The sequence below is a fragment of the Poeciliopsis prolifica genome, unplaced genomic scaffold (assembly GCF_027474105.1).
Source record: "Poeciliopsis prolifica strain line A6 unplaced genomic scaffold, Auburn_PproV2 SCAFFOLD053, whole genome shotgun sequence".
In the NCBI taxonomy this organism is placed as follows: domain Eukaryota; kingdom Metazoa; phylum Chordata; class Actinopteri; order Cyprinodontiformes; family Poeciliidae; genus Poeciliopsis; species Poeciliopsis prolifica.
Genome location: NW_026562428.1, coordinates 3472847 through 3484219, shown reverse-complemented (window position 1 = coordinate 3484219; position 11373 = coordinate 3472847). Strand labels below are relative to the sequence as shown.

General features: G+C 41.1%; 2 protein-coding genes across 3 annotated transcripts; both read right to left on the bottom strand.

The window, feature by feature from the left end:
- Positions 1–2039: 2039 nt before the first annotated feature.
- Positions 2040–5576, bottom strand: LOC129378674 (2-oxoglutarate receptor 1-like). Of its 2 annotated transcripts, none has more exons than XM_055059065.1 (2): positions 4122–5576; positions 2040–4029 (listed from the first exon to the last, which is right to left on the bottom strand). In XM_055059065.1, the coding sequence occupies exons 1-2, from the start codon at positions 4170–4172 to the stop codon at positions 3031–3033; spliced, it is 1050 nt and encodes a 349-aa protein (XP_054915040.1). In that variant the 5' UTR covers positions 4173–5576; the 3' UTR covers positions 2040–3030. The 2 variants fall into 2 exon arrangements, with proteins under 2 accessions (XP_054915040.1, XP_054915041.1); XM_055059066.1 differs by having other exon boundaries at positions 4691–5576.
- An 82-nt stretch (positions 5577–5658) lies between these two features.
- Positions 5659–11260, bottom strand: LOC129378673 (kelch-like protein 41b). The gene is made up of 6 exons (XM_055059064.1): positions 9592–11260; positions 8780–8937; positions 8308–8415; positions 7156–7341; positions 6442–6588; positions 5659–6088 (listed from the first exon to the last, which is right to left on the bottom strand). Exons 1-6 carry the CDS (start codon positions 10699–10701, stop codon positions 5977–5979), a joined length of 1821 nt encoding a protein of 606 aa, XP_054915039.1. The 5' UTR covers positions 10702–11260; the 3' UTR covers positions 5659–5976.
- Between the last annotated feature and the right edge of the window lie 113 nt (positions 11261–11373).

The window sequence follows — 11373 nt, the reverse complement described above, 5'->3', positions numbered from 1 at the left end:
TTCTTCCTCTTTCCTATTCTGTCATTCCTTTCTTTTAAAATAATGCTAAATAATTATTTTTAAAAAGCTATACAGTCTGAGCTTGCTTCAGGAAAATTGATCGTCCCAAAAACCAACAACTAGTTGAGTTTTTTCCCCCATGAAAAGGAGAGCAGTGGGCCTGAAAGACAAGCTGTCAGAGCCACTTCGAGCTCTCTTACATCACACTGACGGAACATTGGTATTTGTACCATTAGGCCATTGATCACAGGGCTCTTTGCTTCCAAATTGATCATTTAAACTTCAATTGGCCGTGACTCTGCTGCAGCAGAAAATAGAAGAAGCTGAAGGCTTTTTTTTTTGCAATCTGAGAACCGTGCAGCTCGACGGACGCTCCATTTTCGCTTCAGTAGAAAAACAATCAGGTTTTGCAAATTTCCACAGACAGCAAACCTTTAAAAGTTAGGTGCCGGGGCGATTGCCTAAAATTAATATCCTGGCGCCGGCGTCTGTGATCCGCACTTCCTGACGGCTCTGTGATGCGCTCCAGAGGAGGGAAAAAGTGTAACGTCGAGATCAATTTGGAGGCAAAAAACAGAATATCCGTGGACTAAAATAGCTTTCCCATTCCCGGCTGTCGACTCTACCTGCATGGCGTTTAGGGGAGAAACATAATATTGACTGCGTGCTCACTGAAGATGGGAATCTTAAAAACCCAAATTCATACAAAGAAAAACACATCTGGATGAATTATTGACTGGAAAACCAGCTTGTCTTTTAGAGAAGATATAAACTCATTTGACTTCTGATTAAATTGTAGCTACTTCCACAGGAAACATAACTGACCGTTTCTGGACAAACTTAATTTATCTGAAATTAAGTTATCTTAAGATATCTTAAGTTGATATCTTAAGACATTTACGTCTAATCATTTTATAAGGTGAATTGTAAAGATCACAAGCTCCAGAACTGTGATTTTTTTTTTCTTATTCATGGTTTATGCTTAATTTACAACACTTTCAAAGTTCAAAAATAAATTGTCCAAAACGTTAAATGTGAACAGAAGTTCTATAATTTCACATGGACTTATTGCTGTCACTTTGGGGTCCATGTTTACTGAAGAACAAAGTCTTATCTTTTAATCCAAAGGTTTGAATTATAGCAATAAAAAGATAAACATTTAAGGATTTAATGAGCAAACTTCAGAACAAACTTGTGAGCATTTGTTACCATGAGATTCACCTGTGTTTATATAGCATTAAGTAATTTTAAAAAGCTTTAACTTACCTTATTTCTACCGAGGAGCCAATCTGTTTATTCAACTGCAGTTTCAACCTTATGGCAGCAATTTCTCCTTATGCTGAAACGGTACAAGCAAAACAGACGCCATGAGAAAGAATGTACAATCTATTCATTTATTTCAAATAAGACAGATCTTATAGTTATATTTATTAATGTGATCTTTCCCAGTAGTCCTTTAGGTTTAACTAATCTATTCAGTGTCCTTCATCAGTGTGGTACTTTTCATCTGTTGCTAGATGAGACGACGGATTTGGAATGATAATTTTGAAATGTCTTGAGACGAAATCTAAACCGTGTTTTTGACATTTGAAGTGCAAACTTTCACAAATTTATGGGCAGCGAGACCCTAACCCACCTTAAGATCCACACTGAAGAGACCTCCATGGATGGATAGTCACTTCCTCAATGAGCAAATCAAGCTGCCTCTAATAACAGGAGAGGGGAGATTATCAACATCCTACATATAATATATAGTATATAAAATTGTCCACAATAAATTACAAAAATGCTAAATAAAAACTGTCATTTTGGTTTCTTTCCTAATACTGATTGACACATTTTCTCAAAATGTACAAAAATCCTTTTTTCTTTTCTATCCTTCTGAAATGTTTGCATCACGTGACATTATCATTTATTGATTTGAAATGTGAAATAATTATTCAATGTTTTATTTAACTTCCAATACATATATATATATACATTTTAAAAATGATAAAATAATATAAAACAAAAATAAAAAACTTATCTGTTTTGTTTTCTAGTAATTCTTCCTGGAAGTTGTGGAACCAACTCGAACAAAATAAACATCATTAGCGGTGGCTAACCACAGCGCTCACATTAGCCGCCCAAATGTTCACGTTTTCCAATATATGCTTCGGCTCTAAAGTGTCAGCTATTAAATACACACACTAAGACATCTGACGTTGTGAATAAAGTACATTTTTCGGGATCATTTGCATCCGCCGGTCCCCTTTTCTCTTCACTGGAGCTGCCAAATCTTGCAGAACCTCTTCCTCTTGACTGCAGATGCATTTAGTGGTCAGAAAGTTAATATTTAGCATACTTTTAACTCTGTTTGAAAACCTTGGGAGGAAATAATATCAACTTGTAGTAGAAAGAGACATAATGTGCGTTAATAATTTACAATAACGAGAGAATGAGGAACATAACAACATTAACCCCAGTCATGGCCGAGACATGACCTTGTTGCATTGAGGACCTGCAAAAACGTAGCACAGCTGTGGCTCAGAATGAGGGGAAAAGTGAAACCATGTGAGTGATAAATCAGTGTAAAAGTTGCTCAGCACAACTGTTCTCCACATTTTTGAGACTTTTATTTGCTATATTTGAAAACAGCGTGTGGGTTTCTTCACATTTCACAACGTGTGCTGGTCTCTGACATCAAGTCTTAGAAAACTGCATTGATGTTTTTTGAAGTGACAAGATCTGTAACGAGTGAAAGGGTTGTTTGGAACTTGGAAAGGCACAGCAAAATGCAACAGAAATTCAAAACTGTTAACATACCACTCAACGAAGAGAAAAGGACTTCAGCATACACCTGAACATGTCCATATAGTCAGAGCAACAATTAGAAAGCTTAAATTAACCCAATCAATTTGCTAATCTATTGTTTCATTGATGCAAACTGGTAAAATTCCTAATAGCACTAACTGTCCAATTGTGATGTAACAAATTACGCTCTCTAGTGTCCGTTCAGTAATTTCGTTGTAGGAAATTTCGTCGTTTTTGTCACGCAGTGGCCATGCCAGTCTCAGCTCGGTGGACGGTGTTCAGGTGGAGCATGGACGCTGCCTTGGCGAGCCACTGCTCCCGGCAAAAAATCTCCACAAAGGCCTTTCTGAAGTTGTCTCCTGAGAGAGTGTACAACGCCAGGTTGAAGAATGTGTTGAGTCCCGCCAGAGGCCTTGAGATAATATAAGCTGCATTCACAACATATTTTGTGCACTGTGTCGCTGAATTTGTCCGAATTTCCACCCACAAGACTCGTAAGACGTGGTACGGCAGGAAGCACATCGCAAACACCACCAGGATGAGGACGATGACGCGCCGCGCTCGCATCCTGCAGGAACTGGAGGGGTGGGCTCCACTAGTGAGCTGTTTCACAATGCCGATGTAACAGACAAACACCAGCAGTGAGGGTAGAGCAAACCCAAATGCAGTGAGCAACCAGTTGTACTCCCGAATGCTACCGACTGACTCAATGTTCGCAAAGTCAATGCAAAATGTCATGTTGTCCTTGGGGGTGAGGGATATGACGGTAAGCATTGGTGTGACTTCAGCGGCAGAGACAATCCAGACAACCAAGCAGGCAACGATTCCCCAAACCTTCTGTTGCACCTCCACCACTCTCAGCGGCCGGATCACCACCAAAAAGCGGAAAACCGCAACACAGGACAAGGACAGGATGCTCCCGTACAGGTGGAAATGAAACGCAAACCGCACAAAGCGGCACATGAAGTCGCCGAGCATCCACGACTCCCCGTTGCTGTAGTAGTAGACCAAAAAGGGCATGGTGAGGACATAGAAGAGATCCGTGAGGGCCAGGTTGACCATGATGATGCTGCTGCTCTTCCACGGACGCAGCTTTGCCAGGTAAATGCCTAAGGATGTAATGTTCCCCACGAGGCCCACAACAAAGATGATGCTGTAAGCAACAGAGAGGTAGTAACGTTTCAGCAGCACTTCCAGGTCCCTGCATCCATTATTGAGCTCGGCCATGGAAAAGCCCTATTGGGGAAAAAAAAACAGAAACATGACATTATTAACAGAAAAAGGTGATACATTGATTTTGTCATAAAAAAAAAAAATTAAAAAAAGACCTGAGAAAGGGACATTGGCCACGATGAGCTGCTCATATTTTGATGAGGCATTGGCACATCCTATTTAATTTCAAACTATATTTTAGCTGGAGCTAGCCAAGCTTTAGCCAGACTAATATATATATATATATATTTTAAATAACTTAAGTATTAAACTTAAGTTATTTGACAAAAAAAAGAAAGAAATCAGAAATAATTATAGTCACTTTCTTACTGGATTATTGGTTAAATGCTAAATTAGTTGGTTGGAAAAATGTAGGCAATTCAAAGCGAAGGTTCATTTTTTTCACATTTTGAATGTGCTACTGCTTAATTTGTAAAATAATATATTGTTCACTAAAAAAGGCTGATGTTCATAATGTATTGTATGTAATGTATAAACATGTTCACAAGCCAATAGCCAGACAAAGGTCATTGTTAGGGTCACCAACTATGTAGGTCAAGGTTAGGTTGTCAACACTGTTGGGGAAAAAAAACAAGAAACAAACTACATTTGAAAGCTGTAAGACATTTCAAAATCACAGTAAACATTGAAAGAAATGTATACAGATATTTTTTTTTAAACTTACTTTTAACTACTGCGTCCTCATCAGCCCAGGTCCTCAATGTGTTGCCTTTCCTTCATCTCTGCACCTCCCACTCACTGCACTTCCAGTCTTACACGCCCCAGGGGGGGAAACTCCAGTATATATTTATTTTCAGCTTGTTACGTAATTCACCTTTAGCCGTCTGCGGCGCCACATTCCTGAGTCACACTCGGAACCGATCAAGGTCCGGTTTCGTGCAAATTAACGGGAAACGAGCGCGGGAGCTTTTCATTTTGTTTGCTCGGGAAACAAGGGCCTCAATTGAGGTCTTTGTTCATTTTTCTCTCGAGGGCCTGCCGAGAGTTCGGCACCTGGGATGGGATGGGACGGCCCGCCGCTATCAAGTCTGTCATTAAAACAAGAGAGTGGGACGTTTTGCGGAACCCGAAAAAATATCAATAAATCTTCAGCCATTAACTTGTTGGCAAAATCTGGGTCAAATCTACTGACCCAGATTTTGCAGGTCAGCTTCATTATGCGATTTATTTCAGACTATTGAATATTTCAGACTATTTTCAAAGGATTATTTTCACAACATAATTAATGGGTTAAAATGGCCCAATTAAAACAAAGTGTCACTTCAAAGAAAAAAAAAAAGATGCTACTTTGCAACTCCTAAGCATGGTGGTGGCATATCATGCTGTGGAACTGCTACTAGTAATTCAATAATTAGTTGTAAATTTATGCCTTTCATTTAACTTTCTAAAATAATTTAAATTCAATCTTTTTTTTTGCAGCTATTGGTTCCAACTCGCCTGACTGTTTTCCACACTGTGTGTTTTTTCTCCTGCCAGTCCTGCTGGGACCTTGATAAATGTGACCTTGTGTCTGAAGATCATTACTCGGTGTTTTAGCATCAAGGCGACGTTTAGCTTTCACTTCCTTGTTTGCCCTCGAGGTCTCTTCTAATGCGCTGCCCTGGGAAAGCACAGCAAAAAAGAAAAGCGGAGGCAAGAAGAAGGTTTTTTTTATTTATTTTTTTTTACAAAAGACGAGCTAAAATTGTGTAAACAGAGATTTGGAGAGCCAACTAAATTGTGACTTTTTTTTTTAACACTGAGGGGATGAGGCGTCTTTGAAGCAGCAGCTGAAAGGAGCTTTGATTGTACAGATAAAAATCAGAAAAAAAAATATTAATGTCAAAGATCAACCGAGCGCCTTAGAAGCATTTCACAGGAGGAAGAAGATGAAGAGGAAGAGGAGGAGGAGGAGGAGGAGAGGGTCTTTGGAAGCTGTTAAATAGGCCCCGAGACGGAAAGTGGTTCCGTCTACAACTTGGGCATCCTGGCGGCGTTGAGGCGGACGGACACGCAGGAGGAGCCTGCCGCATAGCGCATCTCCCTCAGCATGCCGCTCCACTGCTTTTTGTCATCCTCATACCTGATAGGAACAGGAGAAGAGTCGCAAAACAAGAACAGTATTTTAAAAAATAATTGATTTTTTTAATTTTTTTTAAAAAAGGGATTTTGGAGTGTCTTCCCTATTCATGGTTCCAATAATTGAAATTTAAATGAAACAAGTCAGTTTGGAGAGCTAATGGGTAATAGTAGCTAAATTTTTAGCATCTGAGTGATGATGACAAGCAGGAAGTCGACAGAAAGACCTCAAAGATGACACTGGTTTGTGAGCAGTTTGTCAGCCAAGACAATACAAATACTTTACAAACAAGTGATGTTTTGTTTCATTTCTTCTTATTGGAACAGTTGGTTTAATCAGTCTTTGGGAGAACTTACTGCCAGACATCGGTGACCTCTGTGGGAGCCACTTCCTTGTTCTCCATCTGAACCATGGCGAAGCCGCCCACGGCGTACAGCAGGCCGCCGGTACTCACCAGGTTGATGGAGCTCCTCTCCTGGGGGAAATCTGTGAAGGGTTCCCACCTGCGGATACGCGGCAAACCAGCGTAGGCTCAGGACCGTCACACTGCTGGCGAACACCTGTTTCTGCACTGTTCAATGGACGTGGTTTGGTGTCGAAAACACTGGCAAACCTTATAACTATATTCTTTTGCATGCCCAGGTATGCAACCAGATTGTGCTATTTTGTAATTGGACAAACAATAATAACAAAAAACAGCTAAAAAACTAAAGTAAAATCTAAAATTTTTATGTACATCCTAGCGTTATCAATTCAACAAAACTAGCCACAACCGAAAACTAAAATAAACCTTCTCTTTAAAAGATCATTTTGTTTAACCGTGTGCTGACAGTTCAGGCAAATAAATATTATGCATTTAAAAGTTTAAAATATCAATTATGTTGAGGGGAATTGCTTTAATCTCGATGATTATAGCTGGCAAAAAACAAGTAATTGAGGTATGTTCGCAGAATATGCAGCTGTGTGGAATGATAAAGCATGTCCACCTTTATTAGGTGGTAGAAAATTATGCTGCCAGTGATGTAAAAACCAAACAAAGAAGTCACGGACATTTTACGAGTTGAACGTACTTGTTTGTTGTGAAATCGTAGGCCTCGCATGAGGCGGTGAGGCCCTCCTCGTTCACTCCGCCAGCCACCACGATCTTCCCCTTGTGGATGACGGCTCCGAACATGGCTCTGGGTGTCTTCATGGCGGCCATCTCCCTCCACTCAGACTGCTTGTGGTTGTACACAAACACTTTGTTGAGCGCTTTGCTGCGGGGGGGGGAGGGCAGGCAGGGTCACAAGCAGTGATGAATGTGTCGAAAGGCATCAAAGATCAGCTAGAAATGTTTTTTCACATCAAATATGAGAAACTTGTCCTTTTTTTCCCCTTCAACAAGGCACAGACAAGCAAAGAAAACTTCTGGAAGAAAGAAAAATTATAAAATGGAAGCCTAACAATAAGATAAAGACATAATCAGTGTGATTTTGAATGTGAATTACTTAAAAAAAAGAAAGAAAAAGACTTAAAATATTCATTTGAATGCAACAGGAAAACAATGTCAACCGTTAACATTTTGGCACATTACACCCACCAACTTGGACGCATCTTTAGTTTTTATGAGGCAGACTGACAAAATATCACCTAATTGTGAATCGGAATGTATCGTTTTTATATATCAAATTAAAATTCTGCATGTTCTGCCATAAATCAAATCCAATGTATGCAAATTTGGCAAACATGCAGCATGCTACAAGAATAAACACACTGTATTTATTAATAGAGGAGAGGGGAGAATAATCCAATATTTTTAGTCAAAAATTTCTTTTGTTAAATTAACTTAAAATGTGTATTAAATTGGTTATACGTTTGATTCTTTTGTCCAACAGCTCAGTTTTCTTATTCACCACATGGTTACTGGCAGCTGAAATCGCTGGACTATTATTAGTTGCAGCATTTAATTGAAGTAAGTTCATTAGCCGCAGCGTCATCATTCCTGGAAAACAGAGTGATTTGTGCGCCAGTTCTGTGGAAGTAAACAGTATTTATGTGATACCTGTAAAAAAAAAAAAAAAGAGTCGCAGGTTAGGATTTTCCCGTTATTGTTGCGTGTTAGAAAACCTGTGGCTCTGTGATTGTTGTCTGAGATGTGTATCCTGCAGTTTTCCCGGCTCGCAGCATGCTGGATCAGGAACAGCAGCCGTTCGTGGCGGTAGCGCGGATACACACACACTCACTTGTCATCCGTTTTTCCTCCGATGCAGTAGATCAGCCCTTTGTGTGACACGACGGCGTGGCCGTGAATCTTCAGGGGGAGCTTTTTCGTTTCAGTCCATTTCATCTTCCTAAAGAACGCCACATGTGTGGAAACATTAAAATACGGTGCCATATTCGGGTATATTTCTGTCCACGTTTAAACGACACTTTGGCTAAAACATTGAATCCTGAGTTTTGTTTTTACACAATCATTTACACATCATAAATTTGCATGTACCGATCACGGCGAAGCTCATTAGAGAACCTGAGACTAAATAAAACCATATTTATACATATGGATTTATATACACTTTTTTTTTCAGTACTAAGAGAGCTGTTTATTTTTCTGAAGTTAATTATCACCTGAAAAAGTGTGCCTGAAGTGAGAGACAACATGCGGGGACAAATGTGAAGGCGGCGTAGCATGAAAAGAAAGAAATTAATACCACTGACTCAACATCGTAGCACATCACAGTGTCCAGCGACTCGTTGGTCTGCAGGTCCTTTCCAGCCACAGCGAACAGCAGGTTCTGGCTCTCACCGATGTTGAAAAGGCATCGTGGAGAAGGCATGGGTGGCATGGCAACCCACTCAGATGTGAGGGGATCAAACTGAGGTGCGAATAAATGACACAATAAAAGACAAGAACCCTTTTACGTATTGGTTACTGTGACAAAATAAGCATAAAAGGCCCCGTAGGCACCGTTCATTTCACTGGAAACCGTCTGTTTACTGAAAATCTATTTGTTTTTTATGTTCTTTAAATCAACTAAGAAGCCAAAAGGGACTAAGTTAGATTAACAACAACACTTTCTAAGAAGACTGTCATGTAAGCTACCAACATTGATTACAATTGGAAATAAAATGCTCTTGTTAAAAGCTTAAAATCAGAAAGTAGCTACAATAGTCTTTTAATTTAAAAGCTGATTGTCAGATTCATGTAACAGATTTAACCCAAGGTATACTTGTCCTTAAAATGTATTAAAATTGAATACATTGAGCATGTCTTCAAGAAAGCGGTCATTCTTGAGGACATGCCAAGGTATCTTCTGGGTCTGTGCCTGCAGTGCTTCTCAAGCTATGCTAGACTTACTGTTTCATGAGTCTAGCAGTTAACAGAATAGTTGTGGTAATAATCTTTGAAAAAAGAAATCTTCCCAAGGAAGCCACTGCAAGAGTGTTTCCGAGATGGACATTGTGTGAATTTACCCAACTGAAGGCTAAATGGCCCAGCAACTTATTTGGGTATTTCAGGAGATGCTCACCAAGTAGAAGTAGCACTGCAAAGGCACGTCCTTGTTATCCTCATCCACAAACAGTCCTCCAATGATGAAGAGCTGGTTCTGTTGCGTCACCAAGCTCACGTGGTTACGGGGGACCTGCTCTGACATAGCAGCGAGGAAGCATTCGTTCTCGTTGACGTCGTACGCCACCGCTGCTGTGTCATTGATCATCAAGACGAAGTCGCGAGCAAACATGCCATGTCTGCGGTCGTTATTGAGGAAACCGGGGAATGGGCTGTCTTCGTCCTCTCCTTCCTTGCCTGCTCCCTCCTCACCCTCTTTCTTCACAGGTTTGTCGGGGAGTTTCCCCATGAAGGCGTCCTTGATGACCTGGATCATCTTCTGGAGATCCGGGTCAGCTTTAATGATCTCGTCATTCTCCACTTTTTCTTTGAAGTACTTCTCCGGCATCAGTCGGAAGCGGATGCAGTTGAAGGCGTCCTTCAGGACCTTAACACGTTTCTCCTTATCGTGGCGGGCCCAGGCCATGACCGCCTCAAACACCAGCTCCTCTTTCTCAACGTTCAGCGAGTCCCCGCCAATGACGGCGAACAGTTCATGGGCCGCAAGCTTGAGGAATTCCTCGTCCTTGTGGAGAAGCTCAAAGCGATCTGCAATGAAATTTCGTGCTGCAACGGCAAGTCTGGGACAGCTGAGGACCAGGCCCATCCTGAAGATGGCCATGCAGTTACCCAGCGAGAGTTTCTTCTGAAGATAATTGACGCAGACTGTGAAGACAGAAGGGATTTGGAATCTGTTTGCCACAGCGATGATATCCTGCACATTGTCATCAGTGAGATCAATCTCAGCTGAGTAGAGGTATTGGATGATCATGTCCAGGACAGAGGGGTTGATGTCATCTAGGACTACCTCTTTGGTGTTTTCCACCTCCTTTCCATCTTCAGTGAAGAAGATATCCCTGAAGTAAGGGCTGCATGCGGCCATGATTAGCCGATGGCATGGGAAACTACGGTCGCCGACTTTCAGGGTACAGTCCACAAACTTGTTCTCATTGAGAAGCTCTTTCAGCCCGTCTTGGAGCAGAGTGCTCTGAAACAGCCGCAGCTCCTCCTTGATGGCATCGGGGTCCATAGCTTGGTCAAAGAGGGGTAAGGGCACCAAAACAAAAGTGTCTACGGACAACGGAAGGAGATGGTCGCCAAAGGTCCTTTTGGCAGTAAGTCCTGGCTAGAAAAGGCTGAGCAGAGAAAGGGTTCCTGGTGTGAAGACCGAGCAATTCAATCCACCCCCATTCTAAAAATAGCTCCCCCTAGCCCCAGCATGCTTCAGTGGAATCTCAATGGGGCAAATCAGAGAACAGCCCCAGTGCTGGACTCCAGCACCTGCTGCTGCAGACTGAAAGTAGCAACTGCTGGGATATTCGGCTGGAGACACGCCACCATGATTCAGCTCCAGAGTGTCATGTGGTTCATTTACAGCAAAGACAATGCTGTCAAAGCCCCCTAAATAGCTCCCGTATAGTTAAAGTTACACAAGAGTGAGAGGATATTCAGAGCACTGGCTGTCATACTCAAAAATATGTGCTGTTCTTTAGACATCAATTAATTTTCCAGTCCGCATGGAGTTAAAAATCACCTATGAAGTGACCCAAGACACCTCAAGAGTAGATATTTCACTTCAAGAGGAATACGTAATCACAGCACTAATCTATTTCAGATAAAATCTGTCTCTTACAGTCATCCACTGCTTCCCAATTTGACAAATTACAGTAAATGGTTTGACTGTTGACCTTTTTAACTGTAA

Excerpts from the sequence above, each read along its gene's own strand:
- LOC129378673 (XM_055059064.1), bottom strand. The coding sequence starts at position 10,701 with ATGGACCCCGATGCCATCAAGGAGGAGCTGCGGCTGTTTCAGAGCACT. Across the intron at positions 8,416-8,779 it reads GTGATGTGCTACGATGTTGA|GAAGATGAAATGGACTGAAA; the intron begins GTCAGTGGTATT and ends GGCGTTCTTTAG. Across the intron at positions 7,342-8,307 it reads GGAGGAAAAACGGATGACAA|CAAAGCGCTCAACAAAGTGT; the intron begins GTGAGTGTGTGT and ends CCCCCCCCGCAG.
- LOC129378674 (XM_055059065.1), bottom strand. The coding sequence starts at position 4,172 with ATGCCTCATCAAAATATGAGCAGCTCATCGTGGCCAATGTCCCTTTCT. Across the intron at positions 4,030-4,121 it reads GGCCAATGTCCCTTTCTCAG|GGCTTTTCCATGGCCGAGCT; the intron begins GTCTTTTTTTAA and ends TTTCCCCAATAG.